The 16,044-nt window shown below is 39.8% G+C and overlaps 1 protein-coding gene across 17 annotated transcripts in view; it reads left to right on the forward strand.

The window, feature by feature from the left end:
• The window catches only part of Afdn (afadin, adherens junction formation factor), a 135,729-nt gene that overhangs the window by 64,502 nt on the left and 55,183 nt on the right, over window positions 1–16,044 (forward strand). For 12 of the 17 annotated variants that reach the window (XM_045159414.1, XM_045159420.1, XM_045159418.1 and 9 more), the window contains 10 exons: window positions 382–476; window positions 1,294–1,556; window positions 5,418–5,487; window positions 7,766–7,884; window positions 10,290–10,351; window positions 10,454–10,659; window positions 12,441–12,461; window positions 13,199–13,344; window positions 14,696–14,790; window positions 15,226–15,491. In XM_045159414.1, the coding sequence (XP_045015349.1) occupies window positions 382–476; window positions 1,294–1,556; window positions 5,418–5,487; window positions 7,766–7,884; window positions 10,290–10,351; window positions 10,454–10,659; window positions 12,441–12,461; window positions 13,199–13,344; window positions 14,696–14,790; window positions 15,226–15,491 (1,343 nt within the window). The remainder of the gene's footprint in view (window positions 1–381; window positions 477–1,293; window positions 1,557–5,417; window positions 5,488–7,765; window positions 7,885–10,289; window positions 10,352–10,453; window positions 10,660–12,440; window positions 12,462–13,198; window positions 13,345–14,695; window positions 14,791–15,225; window positions 15,492–16,044) is intronic. The other 5 variants (XM_045159422.1, XM_045159429.1, XM_045159427.1 and 2 more) reach the window with 1 other exon arrangement.

Below are 16,044 nucleotides of genomic sequence, written 5' to 3' on the forward strand. Positions count from 1 at the left end.
ATAAGGGTGTACAGCAATTGTGCCCTAAAACAGCTCTGAGCTGAAGTATGGCTCATATGTCCCTAAACTTTGCATCATCAATACAGTTACATCCTCAGAATCACTAAGAAAGATACAGGGCAGTGTAGTAGGAAAAAATTCTTTCTAGTCAGAAGGTATTGGGATTAATGTTATGGCTAATGATAAAAGTGTCTTAAGCTGATTTACTTATTTCTGTGACTTTTCTGAATCATTTGTTAAGTTGTATGATGTAAGATGGAGACATCTTTGAAAGAAATCCTGGAAATTGTAGTATACTTATTAAAATAATCTTTTGGTTATTTCAAGCAACATGACCAAGAACAGAAATGGAACTCTTTCTTTTCTCTTCTCTTCTTACAGATGGCTCTGATTCCAGAGATAAGCCAAAGCTCTACCGCCTTCAAGTAAGCGTGACTGAAGTCGGGACAGAAAAGTTCGAAGACAACTCTATCCAGGTACATTGTCATGCTGCAGCCTAAGTCACTTGCTAAGGTTCCTGCATATCAGTAGGTAATTGGCACATGGTCGGGAACTAGGTACATGTGAATGAATCAAAATGACAGACCTTTTTATTTAGCTTCGCCTGTTCTGTCCTCACCTGTTCTGAGTTACTTGTATGTGGGTTACTGTGGGAAGATCAAAGAATGGTTATGGCATTCCTTCCTGAGCATTTACTTCTCTTTAATATGCAAAGGTGTTGCTAACAGCCAGTAGGCCTGATTCAGGATGAGAGAGAAGATGAGGAAGTTCCTGCCACTGGCACATGTCAGAATCCTCCAGTTAGTACTAGTTGTGTGTCTTTCTCAAGTTCTTAGAACAGAATTTAAAGGATTTGAAGAAGTGGTGTCAGGATTGGAAACTGTGAATTCAGGCAAATCACCTTACTCTTTACTTCTTGTTTCTCTATTGTAAAGTCATAGGATTCTAGTTCTGTGATTTTTTTTTTTTTTTAAGCACAACAGTTACACAGACCATTATCCATGAATTATCTGGTAAAGGTTTAGGATGAATGCCTTTTTAGTACCACTGGACTCTTCCCCCAGCCCAGAGTTATCATATATCTTAAATCAAATACTGCATACTAAAAATGTCCTAAGTGTTTTAACAGTATCTTACCTGTTTAGAGGAAATACACTTAAGACAACAGAAAAAACCTGGAGCTTGTTCATTTGTATTTATTATAGTATCATAATAATGAAACTTGCAGCTTTTAAATTCTGTTGAATACTGTACTCCATGATGGGTGTATCTTTGGCTGTTTTCTGTTTTCAGTTGTTTGGCCCAGGAATTCAGCCCCATCACTGTGACCTCACCAACATGGATGGCGTGGTCACTGTAACTCCCAGAAGTATGGATGCAGAGACCTATGTGGATGGCCAGCGCATCTCTGAGACCACCATGTTGCAGAGCGGCATGAAAGTGCAGTTTGGCACGTCACATGTGTTTAAGTTTGTGGACCCCAGTCAGGACCATGCTCTTGCAAAGAGATCTGTGGATGCAAGCCTGATGGTGAAAGGCCCAAGACATAAATCTGGGTAAGTACAGTAGATTAGCCTAAGGGTCTTAGAAGCTTTTGGCTGTACTTGAAGTAACTGAAGTTAGATGCAAATGTTTTCGCTTTCTACTTTTTATGTTGTTTTTTGTTTTTTAAATTCAAAGTAAGGTTTGTGATCCTGGATTTTATTATTGTTAATTTGGCTTGGTTTTGGAGTCAAGAAAGATTGTGACTTCATCTCAGGATCTGAATTTCTGACTGGTTTTTAAGTAGTGTAGTATTTTTTAGCTGATTCTCCATGATCATATCTGCTCCTTTGTGGAAAGCCATCCTGTGTAATTAAAGGATTGTAATGTTTTTGTTTTTGTTTTTTTACAGATCCCTGTCTTATCCCCAGACAGTAAGAGATCTCTTTAAGAAATGCAGCATATTTTAGCTCCACCTAGTGTTGTAGTAACTTCTTGTAGCATGGTCTATTACTGGGAACTTTTTGGTGAGGGTATAACTTCCCTTTTATTAAGGATAATTTTGAAACACTGTTCTATTACTTCATAATATGATAGGGTTCTGATCTTGGAAAAGTAGCTGCCATCGCTCTTCTCTTACTCTATTTAAAGCAGCCCGAAAAGTCTACAGAAGTGTAACATACTCCCAAAGAGCGCAAACGTAAATGCCTTGCTGGCGGGCTGTTTGTATTGGCTTTCCCTTTATGTTGTTTTTCTGTTCATTATATGATTTTGTTATGCTCACAGAGCTTATGCTTTGATCCAGGCGTTACTGTGTAGTTAGCCGATGATCTCTTAAGAGTTACTTTATGAACACTTAGTAGTGGCACTTAGGCAAAGGCATATGTGGAGAGTCCATGGGCTGTGTGTATTCCCAGCTTCTCACCTTTGGATTCTCACCGGTCTCAGCAAACGACCTTACCTCTTTCTCCATCTGCTCCCTCACTCCTTGTTTCATTGTTTAAACTGAATGTTATCTGGGTTAATAATCCATGTGCTCTTAAGTAGAGGTCTTCAAGTCTTTCTTGCTGATGGTCTCAGTAGCAGGTATTTTGATACTGATAGTCAGTTTGGAGATTTTAGACACTTTGGATGGGAGGCTGATTCATTAATTATATATTATATATGTACCTAGTCTACATCTGATGTGCTATTATTGTGTTCTGAATGCTGAGAAGTTATGTGTAAAGTCACTTTGCACATGGGTTTTTGTTTGCTTGCTTGCTTGTTTTTTATGTAACCCACACTGGCCTCGAATTTGCTATCCTCCTGCATCAGGTTCAGAATACTGTTACAAGTATGTGTTAGTATTTACAGCTTACTTTGGACTTGTTTGCATATAAAGAATCTGATATAAATAGGCATATATTAAACATGTAAAAGATAACTTTGAGGAAGTATAAAATAGTTTTACATGGTACTATTAATTTGTTATTCAACAATGTTCATTATAAATAGAATCTAGAATGCTTTAGTTAACTCAGGTACTGTCTGTAAGAGGACTTTTTGTATATGGATATATGTTCATTGTAAGTAGAATTAGAAGGCTTTGGCTATATGCTATCTGTAAGAGGATGCTAGCATTGTTATGGGTATGTGTGGTCTTGAAAGTAAGCTGTTGTATTCTTTATGTCCTTATCAGAAAGCAGATAGCTAAACTATATCTCATTTAAACTGATGAAAGCCAGCAGGACTTTTTTTTTTAACAGCTTCCATAATTACAGACAATAAACCATGGTAATCCCCCCACACACACACACTTTACTCTTTGCAGCTCCACTCTCCATCATGCCCTGCCCCTCTCAATCAGTCTGTCTTTTATTTTGATGTCATCATGTTTTCCTCATATTATGATAGCTTTGTGTAGGTAGTGTCAGGCACTCTGAGGTCATGGATATCCAGGGCATTTTGTGTCTGGAAGAGTGCATTGTAAGGGAGTCCTACCCTTCTTTTGGCTCTTAAATTCTGTCTACCACTTCTTCCGCAATGGACCCTGAGCTTTGGAAGGTGTGATAGAGATGTTTCAGTGCTGAACATTTCTCTGTCACTTCTTCTCAGCACTATGGTGCCTTTTGAGTCATTCCAGAGGTCAACTTCCATCTGAAAGGAGAAACTTCTCTAACCAAAAGTGAGAGTAGCATTAATATATGGGTATGAACATTAAGAGAATGTCTTACTGGGCAGTTTGTGAGCCTAGTATATACAATTTTTGTGAATGATTTGGTGATAGATGTGTCTTAAATTTTGAAACCTTGGTGATATTTTACATAAAGTTGTATACAGAAAATTGATGATTATTTAGCCTTTAATAAACACTTTAACTTTTTGGAGAAACTACTATCCAAAGCATGATACTGCTTTATATTTCAATATTTTCCATTTTCTTAGTGATTCTGTAGGAGAATTTCTAGTTGAAATATTTAAACTTCTGTATCACCGGGCTTAAGTAAAAATTTTCAGTACCATGTATTTCTCAGATGTTGGAACAGAAGAGAATTAGTTGTGGTCATCTATCTAGCAATCCAGAAGTTTAGCCATTGCTTCATCCTTGTTGGTTTCCAGGTGGCTTTAAGCTCTTTCCCATGTGCTGGGCATCAGTGGGTTATATTTGCCCTTTATTTATGCCAAAGAATATAATTTAGATAGCCTCAACTTTTTTCTTGGAAACATGTCATGTGTACTCTGCGTTAGTTTTTCATATGAAGATTTTTGAAGTTTTATTGTCTTGAGGTATTTAGAAACTTTGGTAAACTAGAACAAGTCTTACTTGAGTGCTTTTAATGTTAATACATCAGAAATTTCTGATTCTTCATTGTAGTCTAAGTAGTGAAGTCCATGTGCTTTAAAACACCCATCAAGAGCTCAGAAGTTAAGTGTGTTTCCTATATAAGCATGAAGCTAAGGGGCCCTGAGACTGCCTGAGTTCAAATCTCCAGATCCAACATGAAACAGCTGGGCATGGCCATGCATGCCTATAACCCCAGTTCTTCTGGTAGTAAAGACCTCAGAATCAGTAGAGCCCACAAGCTCCAGAACTGGTCAGAGGAGACTCTGGCTTCAAAACAGGACCAAGCAGATCAATGGAATGAATACCTGGTGTCCCATTCCAGCCACTGCTGGCAAGCAACCCTCCCATATGCAAGCATGTGGGATGCCACAAGGGCACATATATGTGCCTGCAGCATGCACACACTCACATGTGCATGCACACACTCACACACATACACACACACAAAGCCATCAGGTAGCTTTCAGACTAGCCCTAGTATATTACTTTTTAAAAGTATGTTCCTGCCTTGCAAATGATGGGGAATATGTACTGTTTTAAAGTATTGACATGTACTTCATTGAGTCACTGTATATGTGACTTTCCTTTCAGCGTTGATCTTGAAAAGGCAGGAGATAAACCCAGTTTCTACACTAAATTTTATACTAAATTCATTAGGCTGAAGAGATGGCTCAGCAGTTAAGGTGCTTGATTGCAAAGCCTAACGACCCAGTTCAGTTCCCCAGTACCCATGTAAATCCAGATGTACAAAGTGGCACGTGTGCATTTGGAGTTTGTTTGCAGCAGCTAGAGGCCCTGGTGTGCCTATTCTCTGTCTATCTGTCTCTCTCTGGTTGCAAATAAGTAAGTAAATATATTTTTTAAATTAGGTATTGAGCCTATAAGTATGTTTACTATAAAAGAAAAGTTCAGAAATTTACCTTAGCTTCTGTAAATTAGTTTTTACATAGTTACAGACTCAGTTTCTGTACACTGTAAATACAGGTGCTGAAAATAAAGTATTATTTTTACTTACATTGGACTATTTACTTAACTGCTCTGCTGTATTAGAGGAGCCACTACTTTATCAACTGAAACTTAATCCTATGTTGCATTTTTGTCTCAACAGAACTGTTCAGGAGACAACCTTTGATTTAGGAGGAGATATTCACAGTGGGACGGCATTGCCAACAAGCAGGGTAGGACTCAAGGATTTATGGCCTGATCTGTCTGTGGGTTATAAGTCACCATCAGCAGAGGCTCCTTTGTAAAGACAGACTTTACAGTGGCCTTTGTCTGTATGATGTCTTGCTGTGTTGTGTTGTCTCATAGGTACATGTAAAAGAAAGAGAGCAGGTTTCCTTTTTCTTGAGGTCAAAATGGGTGCTTTCTCTTCCCAGTGGATCATGGGTGTTGCTTTAGCTGCTCTTGTGTATAACCAGCTCTCTGTGGTCAGATTGGGTACCCTGCTTCCATTTGTCCCTTAATGTAAGTACTCCACCCCACCTCTTAATCACCTTCTGTGACACTGCCCTTCCACAGCCACCCCTTAGTTCCTGTGTAGCCAGGTCATTGCTCTCCTCATTTGGTGATCAGTTCTTAGATACAGTAGTAGACAACCAAATTCTGTAATAGAAAGTTTCCACATTGCTGGGATGAACATACAACCAGCACTCATGGGAGGAAGGGATTTATTTCAAGCTTCCAGATCCAAGGGAAATTCCATCAGTGGCAGAAGAAGCTGGTCCCCGTTCACAGATCCACGCAGAGAGAAACTACCACCAGCCAACAAATACCACAAAATAGCAAGAGCTCAAACTGCTCTCCATACCTTTGGGCTGGAATTCATTTCTACTCCCAATGGTACACTCCCTTCCAGGAGGTTGCTAGAGGCTTAAGCAGGAAGCTTAATCTTAAAAAATACCTGAGGCTGTTGGAGACATATTTTCAAACTAGCATAGATATCAACGACTCTAAAATGGAATACAAGGGGTAACAAGTCCTTTATCCAGCCATAGTTTTGCCAGCTGGTTTGAGCTCCTGGGTGTCTGATTTGCTGATTGTTCGAATTTTGAGATAGTTTTAGTATATAGTTAGGCTGCTTCAGTCTCCCAAGTCCTGGGATTACAGGTGTTCAGAATCCTATCTGGCTTGAAGAAGAGTATTTTTCATAAAGTACATTGTAAAAGCTCTTGTATGGAAAATTTTTAAAAAGTGCATGCAGCTATTGAGAATTATTAATCTCTGGGTGGTGAGAGCAAGATTTTTCCTATGCTCATTTTCCACAGTGGATGTATAATCTAACATGAGACTTTTGCTAGAGAATTTTGTTAAGTGTAAAATTGTTAAATGTGTTTCAATTTTCTTAAAATAGGCACCTCATTCTTTGTGCCTGCCTTGCATATGATGAGGAATGTGGACTATTTAAAAGTACTGAAATGTACTCTGTCTAGTCATTCTATATGTGATATCGCTTGGTGTTGATCTTTATAAGGCAAGAGATAAACCATTTTCTGTACTAAATTCATTAGGGTTTGAACTATAATGTGGGGGACTTAAATCTTTATTTTTTTGAGGTAGGGTCTCCCTCTAGCACAGGCTGACCTGGAATTCACTATGTACTCTCAGGCTGGCCTTCAACTCAAAGCAATCCTCCTACCTCTGCCTCTGGAGTGCTGGGATTAAAGGTGTGTGCCTTTAATCCTGACTTAAATTTGTGGTTTTTAAAATTAATTTTAGGTTACAATACAAGTAATAGGTTTCATCAAGGCAGTATCACATATATGTGCCATTATATTGTTCCTCTCCCCCACTGCCCTCCCCCCAACTGCTTCCCTTTCTTCCCCAAGTAGTGTTCCTTTCTGCTATTCAATGACGTGGGCCCCATTACTCTATTTCCTACCTTCCTTAGGTGCACTTCCTCCCCTATCATGATTCCCTGTATAGTTTCCTGACCTACAGACACACATAGAAGTGCATACATGCATGCAAACATACATACATACATACATACATACATACATACATACATTTGGATATAGCTTTCACATATGAGAGAAAACAGAATTTCCTTTCCTGAATTTGGCTTGTTTTGTTTAACCTGATGCCTAAATCTGTTCTTGACTGAAAACTCAAGACCCCATCTCTTACGTGACGCATCTCCTCTCAGCTCTAATTCTGACTTTGAAAGAACTTTCTTTTCACTTTTCTTTAAAAAAAAATCATTGTATACCTGTCAGTTTCATTGCTAAAGCCAAGTCCTGGCTTTATGAGCATCAGAGTGTCTATGTATTTCACACCGGTCTTTGACTGCCATGCACTTGCTGCAGCCCCTGCGACTGACATCCTGAGCTTGTCTGATCTGTGCCGTCACCTTCCTCGCATGGCAGCCCTGTGTGAGTGTCTGCCTGCAGGGCTGAGCATAAAGCTTGGTTGATCTACAAGGCATTCTAACATGCTCTGCTTCCCCTGGCACAGAGCACTACTAGACTGGACAGTGACAGGGTGTCATCTGCCTCCAGCACGGCTGAGCGAGGGATGGTGAAGCCGATGATCCGGCTGGATCAGGAGCAGGACTACCGCAGACGAGAAAGCAGGTAGGCTGCTTCAGGGGACTGGGAGGAGTGACTGCTCCTAAAGAGAAGGGTTTGGGATAAAGATTGCTGTGCAAACGGACACCTAGCTAATTGTTGAAAGTTGAAGTGCTTTTACAAGTATTTCCTGTCCATGTTGCATCTTTTACATGCCACAGTGTTATCAATCTCACATAGGCGGCACATTGAATTAACAACTCTGTTCCGGTTTGACTACTCTGTCTTGTGTATGGAGAAAGAGATTTTTATAGTATAAGAAAACTAGTTATTTCACCCACCTCTAAAAGAAATTAAAAATACATAAAGGCAAAAATGACTTTAGAAAAGCGTATTTTCCTAACTAGGCTCTGGTGTGATACAGCCCTTTGCTGAGCAAGTGAAGCATAAAGTTCTTATTTCCAGCATTGTCACCTAGTTTCTTGTGGCAGAGAACTTTTGTCTCTTATTTCCTCTTAAGATTTTTAGTATATGTACCTTAATAAATCAAAAATCACTGTCTTGTGACCTCTGACGTGTTTAAATGCTAACAAGTGATGTCACACCTTCAGTGTGGGAGCTGAGCAGCAGGCCACGTCCAGTGTAAGTGAGAGAGGCGCTACAGCTCACTGGGGCTCTAGAGCCTTGACACTGCACACTCGTCTTGTCAGCATGGATCCGGAAACACTGACCTGCTGATGCTAGTCACAGTTCTGAAGAAGCCATTCTTCCTGTTCCCTGTCACAGATCCAGTTACAGCTACTTGGCTCAGGGCAGGTGACTGGTTGTCTGTTCAGTCATAGGCCATAAAAAGTCAGTTGTTACTCTCCCATTTTCCAATAGAGGGCACTGTGCATCATAAGATTTTGATAGCCTTAGTCTGAAGTCTGCACTCATCATTGAGTGCTAGGCTCTTTTGTTTTGTTTTGGTTTTGGTTTTAGTTTTTTGAGGTAGGGTCTCACTCTAGCCCAGGCTGACCTGGAATTCACGGAGTCTCAGGGTGGCTTCGAACTCAGGGTGATCCTCCTACCTCTGCCTCCCAAGTGCTGGGATTAAAGGCGTGCACCACCATGCCTGGCTTAGGCTCTTGTTTTTATTGTGGTATTTTTCTGTCCGTCTCTGGCCACTGTTTATGGTGGCTGGGCTGACACACTGCTGGCAGCCCCATGCTTCTAAGCCATTTGCAGTGGTTCTGCCCCGAAATCCTGTTATTTCACACCTCAGCAGATCCAGAGATTCATGTGAATACTCACTCTCTTCAGGTTAACTTGAGTCCATGATTAACTTAGATACTCTCATTTCAGTTGTAACTCTGTGTTTTTCACAGCATTCGTTCACTGGTTGTAGAAAGGGAGAACTTTTGTTCCTGTGCTTACACAAAAACTATAGCCAGTAGCAAACTAATTTGTTTGAGTGATAATGGCACATGTAAGTGAAAGGGTATTTACACTGAACAAATTTCACACATTTTAGTAAGCCATACTTAGAGATAGCTTTGAAATGTTTATTTTTAAATCATAGTCATAGCAGTATATCATGTTAGTCTGTTATACACACATGTGTGCATACAGAATCCACAGCTGGAAAAAGAGTATGGCGAGGCAGTGCCCTTTCTTCCCTTGCTACTAGTTGGTGAGCAGTTGTCTGAAGAAGTCTCCTTCAGAAATAGAAATGTCCCTGATCTTTGAGTTACTCTGGTCCCAAATGCCTGTAAATATAAAAACATTAGTTGCTGCTAATTAGTTAGTTAGAAATATCTCAAAATATTTATATTTTTGATAGTTCCTTTTATTTTGTATAGTGTCAGGCTAAGTGGTGAAGACTACCTAGAACTTCTGTGAGCTTAAGAAATCGTTAGTGAGTAGAATGCCTTTTTTAGAGGCATGCTTCACTTGGGAACTTGGGAAATGGAAATATTGCATGGATAAAAGAAACTTTATGGGTCATGTTGTCTAAACATGTGCCAGTAGTTTAAGATAAATGATGTCCAGCTCCTAGTAAATGCTTTCTTCCACGTGAAAGAACTCAGTGTCTAGCTCACCATGGGTTAGTTTCTCTGGCATTTCTCAGCAGTGTTTTTTCACTGTTACCCAAGCTGTGGCCTAGCAGGTGGAGGACAGCAGGATCCCTGTCTTCCAGTTGAAGTGCTCATTAATAATCCAAACTTTGTGTTGGATCTGCTCTTCTGATAAAAGTCTATGCTTGAAGGAGGAGTCAATCTTCTGTGGAGAATAGTGATCAGAACCATGCCAGTCCATGCATCGGAATATTTCAGTAGCTTCATGTGAGGCTGGGGGCTATGCTGTTTATTATTTCACCTTGAAAACTGCATGAAGACAAAAAAATAGTTGGTTAATGTACACAGGTTGTTGGCAGTACTAAATATTAGTTGTTAACCTGACTATAAGCAGTGTCAACTTTGTTCTTGTAGAACTCAGGATGCTGGTGGGCCTGAACTGATACTGCCTGCAAGCATTGAATTCAGGGAGAGTTGTGAGTAATTTCAGATTCTATTATTAGAGCTATAGTTCCTTTTTTCTTCATATGATTTTTGTGGATTTTGTTCATTTTTCTTTTCTAAAATCTTTTTTACAGCTGAAGATTCGTTTTTGTCTGCCATTATAAATTACACAAATAGCTCTACAGTCCACTTTAAGTTGTCGCCTACATATGTGTTGTACATGGCATGTCGGTATGTATTGTCCAGCCAGCACAGACCCGACATCAGTCCTACAGAACGCACACATAAGGCCGTGGCCGTCGTCAACAAGATGGTGAGCATGATGGAAGGGGTCATTCAGGTGAGTGCCAGCAACATGTCTGCTGAGGGGATTCAGTTCCCTCAGAATTAAATTACCAGTTTCTATCTAAGGAAAGGTTTAACTTTAAAAAGTTGAAAGAAAATACAAATTTGTTTTCTGTATCTTAAAAATTTTAGAGCAAATGAAGATAAACTGTGTGTGATGACACAGTGATCACAAAAAAAAAAAAGACCTTAAAACTACAGTAGTAGTTGTGAGAAAGTACTGGGACCATGGTGGATTTTCTTAGAATTTTCTTTAAATAATTTACTGAACTAGAACTCATGTAATGTAAGGTTAGCTTCATTTTTTTTATGTGAAGAGCCTATAGTGTTTACATGTCAAAGTGTTATACAGCCTCCACCTCCAAAAAACATTTTCATGGTACCGAAGTACGGCCCTTTCCTCACCAGCCCCTGGGTTCTGCTTTTTCTTAGAACAGCTGAGTAGCTGGATGGGGGAGCTGGCTCCATTCTGATGAGGCTACTATGAGATCAGGAGTAGTATTTTCAGTAGCCTGTATGTAGGAATGGTGGATGTTATGATGCTCTTCTCTTTTAAGATGGAATTCTTTCATAAACCTTTTAAGGGTGTTCTGTTAGTAGAATGGTTTGTTTTAACTAATCTGTCAATTTACAGTTGATAAAATTGGCTATAGCTGTTTTTCATACAGATAATTTAAAGATTTAATCATTAAATTCCATGCAAGTAAATTTACAGATTTTAAAGGGTTTTCCTAATATATACCAGTGTTCTCACTCAGCTGTGAAACTAGCAGTGCAGTGTTAAGTACTGCAGTTAGATTGCTGGGTGATTTTCCTCCTAGCAGGATCATTTGGATCTTTAATTTCCTCAGAATTGTTTTAAAAAGATGAAAGTTTTCCACAAACATGTCTTTCACACTTGAGTGATTAGCATGATAAGAGTTTGTTGGGCTTGCAAGTATTTTGCAGGCAAGCCAAGAAACAGAAAAGGAGGAATGTTATATGGGTACCTTTTTGTTACTCTGCTACCGTTACAAACATAAACGTTCTTTTCAGTTGCCATTTAGAGCCATTGTCTGTCTGCTCTCATATGTGGACTTGTAAAGCCCATCTCAAGCTGCGATGCTTCTGTCCCAGGCTACTTTAGAGGGTTTGTCCTTGCTGGTGTCTGCTAGTCAGGGTTACTGCCACTGCCTAGACAAGACATGTTAGCCTTTAGAGTAGGGTAATATGTGGCTGGAAGACTCTTCCAGTGGTGGTAAAGAATTAATTCAGCGATAATTTAGATTCTACTTTCAAAAGCAACTGGTTCTCTTGAGTATAGGTATAATATGAATTCTGTACGCAATTTTTAAATCCTCAACTTTTACTTTAATAGTTTCACCTGGGCTTTCTTTTCTTTCTCATTCTTACAATTAATTGAGGAGAATGGACTTACATGCCTTTAATTAGTAAGCTCACTGTATTATTTAAAACAGCATTTACAAGTCTTCCCTTTGAAAATCTTTCAAAGAGACCAGTATGTTTATTTGCTTTTTATTTTGATGTCATCTTTTTAGATAAACTGTAAAACTCAGTCATTGTGCCAGTGTTAAAAACATGAAACTAATCCATTATGTCATACTTCCAAAGCTGCTTTAGAACCATAGATGAAAATATAATTTGAGATAACATAACTGAATGTTGTACCTCATGTCGTACCTTCATGTTAGTGTTTTGAGTTTTTAAACTTTCATGATTGTTTACAAGTTTCTTTCTCTCGTTCTGCTTGATTTCCCCTCGTCTGTTTTTCTCCAGGAAGTAGACCAGGTTGATCAGGTAGGACATACTGCTGGGAGCTGATCCTAGCTGCGTTGGCTTAGCTGAGTTTCTCATGCTGCTTCCATGTCAAATATGATACTACAAAAACTTGACTGAACAGTTCATAACACTCATTCAGCAACTGAAACATGCAGTACTAAAATCCTTTTGACTGTGCAACTATATCAGCATTTCATAATTTCTGCTTAATGCACTTCAATGTGGATATGAAATGACAAAAGTTCTGTTTCTTCTCTATTATTTATCCTTGGTTCTATTCTTTGGATCTCATCTGAGGTTGCCTGGCCTGCAAATGTGGTCGGGAGAGGATGTGATACATCAGTACTTGATACTGAGTTGCATGGTGTCCAAGCCAGTGACAAGTATCAGGGTGGCTGTGGGTAACCATGGATACATGTGTGTATGCTGCACAGATTACCAGATAATGCACATTCTGCAATTGGGTGTGGTAATAGGATACCTCCATGTCTCTACTCATTCTGTAAACATTGTAACTCATTAGATCCCTGTCTCTTAATACATGGATCCTAGGAAGTGGTAGCAGTGGTCATTTGCATACCATTGCTCTGTGTGGACCCAAATTCCTTTGCAAGTATCTGGTATCTGTGGTAAACACCTGGGTGAAGATGGGAAGGTACTGCTCTATCTTCAGCAGCTTTTCAGGAGCATTCCTGTTTATTTTAATTATTTTTATTTGTCCGGGTATTATTTACAGAAATGCCTTCTGTCCACAGAAACAAAAGAACATTGCAGGAGCTCTTGCCTTCTGGATGGCAAATGCATCTGAACTTCTCAACTTCATCAAGCAAGACCGAGACCTCAGTCGGATCACCTTGGATGCCCAGGATGTTTTAGCACACTTGGTTCAGATGGCATTTAAGTAAGAAGCACATTTATTCAGTTTTCAAAACTAATACCACAGGCTTTCATCTATACTAATTGAAGATGATTGTTATAAAGCATAAACAAGATGTATTGATATACAAATACAATTTGGGGGCTAGGGAAATGGCTCAGTGGTTAAAGCTGCTTGCTTACAAATCCTGCTGACCCAGGTTCAATTCCCTAGTACTCACGTAAAGTCAAATAAACAAAGTGGCATATGCTCCTAGAGAGATCGTGTGCATGGCAAGAGGTCCTAATGTGGGCTGGAGAGATGGCTTAGCGGTTAAGCACTTGCCTTTGAAGCTGAAGGACCCCAGTTCGAGGCTCGATTCTCCAGCACCCATGTTAGCCAGATGCACAAGGGGGTGTACGCATCTGGAGTACGTTTGCAGTGGCTGGAAGCACTGGCGTGCACATTCTCTGTCTCTCTCTCTGCCTCTTTCTTCTCTCTGTTATTCTCAAATAAATAAATAAAAATTAACAAAACAAATTTTAAAAAAACAGGTCCTGATGTACCCGTTCTGTCTTTTTCTCTTTTTACTGCCCTACCTCCTTTCCTCCCTCTACAAATGAATAATGTGCTTTTTTTTTTTTTTTTTTAAGAATGTAATGCTTGGACTAAAGAGATGGCTCAGCATTTAAGGTGCTTGCCTGCAAAACCTACTGACCCAGGCTTGATTCCCCAGTACTCACATACATCTGGAGTTCATTTGTAGTGACTGGAGGCCCTGGTGCTCCTATTCTCTCCCTTCTTTCCTCCCTCTCCTCTCCTCTCCTGTCCTCTTTTCTCTTCTGTGTCTGCTTGCAAATAAATAAAAATATATCTTTTTTATAATAAGAATACAGTTCTTATTTTTTTAACAGAAAATATTTCTAAAAAATACAGAATACTGCAAGTTTCTAGCACAAACTCAGGGTCCTCTTATGATCTGTCAAACGTTCTTATATGGGACCTGGTATCTGACACGCCATTTGTCACAGCCGCCTTCCACAGGGTTCCCAGCTCCTGGGCTCACCCTGGGACCTAGAATTCTATCTGTATGTCTGTGGCCTTGGAGAAGATGATAGTCTTGCCTTTCATTTGTATATGGAATCTTGATGTATTGATTTATGGCATCTCTCAGGTAGTTTTCAACTACACCAATGAGGATTCTTAAATGTGCTTGACACAAATTACTCCTAACTTGCTATTTCTCTTATATTTGTGGGGGTTTTTTCCTGTAAAACTTAAACTTGGATACATTTTTTTTTAAAAAATGGAATACAGATTGTCTCATATGTGGTAGAGGGTGTAACAGAAGCAGAACGCCTTGTTGAGGAGATTAAAACTGTTTGCACAATTTCAGGTACTTGGTTCATTGTCTTCAGTCAGAACTTAACAACTACATGCCAGCATTTCTGGATGACCCTGAAGAGAACAGTCTGCAGAGACCAAAAATAGGTTAGGATATTCTCCGTACCCACTTCTTGTTCACATTTAACTTTTATCTTAGTGGTGAGCATAAGTAAGAAGTATGTCTTTCAAATGAATAAAGTGTCTTGCTGGATTTGGCAGTCTTTAAAAGTTAAGTTTACTTTTAAGTGCTTGAAAGTTTACTTTTACCATGTGCTATTTATTAATAATTCTCATTTGGAGTATTCATGTTCATCATGCTTTTAAATAAAAAGCCTTGGATTCATATGTGAAGTATAGCTACCTAGCAGTTATATGTAGTTTCAGACCACACCATTGTTTCCTACCGAGAGAGCGTTTAGTATTTTAAAGTAATTCAGAAGTTATTAATTACCCTAACTACCCTCATCTAAACTTAGTGTAACTCAAAAGCTTCTGGATTGCCAATTGGTCCCTGACTTTTCTATGCCTTATCCTGGACAGATGATGTGCTGCATACACTCACCGGAGCCATGTCCTTGCTGCGGCGCTGTAGAGTCAATGCTGCCCTGACCATCCAGCTTTTCTCTCAGCTTTTCCACTTTATCAATATGTGGCTATTCAACAGATTGGTGACTGACCCAGATTCAGGGTTATGCTCCCACTACTGGGGAGCCATTATCCGCCAGCAGCTGGGACATATTGAAGCCTGGGCAGAGAAGCAGGGGCTAGAGCTGGCAGCTGATTGTCATCTGAGCAGAATCGTGCAGGTGTGTACTCTGGGTTCTCCCACCTCTGCCAGTAATGTGCATGAATGTGGAGATGGTCGGAATTTATGATGGGCAAGAACTTGGACACAGTAAAAACTTAATGCCCCCCTCTGTTTATTTAGTCCGTATGTATCCAGTGACATCAAGTAGACTGCCAGTAAAGTGGCTTAACAGAAGCTTCTTTTTTCCCAGTTCTAGAGGCCAGAGGTTAAAACCAATGTGTTTATTAGGGCTGGTTCCTTCTGAGGGCCACCAGAGTGAATCTCTTCGAGGCCCCTCCCCAGCTTCTGGAGGTTTGCAGGCCAAATTTGGCATTCCTTGGCCTGTGGATACATCCCAGTCTATGCCAACCATCTTCACATGGCATTTTCCTTGAGCCCATGTCTGTCCCAGGTTCTTTGTATAAGGGTACCCGGCATAGTGGACCTTTTAGTAGAATTGCTTCTATAAAGACTGTATCTAGAGCTGGAGAGATGGCTTAACATTTAAGATGCTTCCCTGCAAAGCCAAAGGACCCCAGTTCAATTCCCCAGGACCCACATAAGCCAGATGA

The sequence above is a fragment of the Jaculus jaculus genome, chromosome 9 (assembly GCF_020740685.1).
Source record: "Jaculus jaculus isolate mJacJac1 chromosome 9, mJacJac1.mat.Y.cur, whole genome shotgun sequence".
In the NCBI taxonomy this organism is placed as follows: Eukaryota; Metazoa; Chordata; class Mammalia; order Rodentia; family Dipodidae; genus Jaculus; species Jaculus jaculus.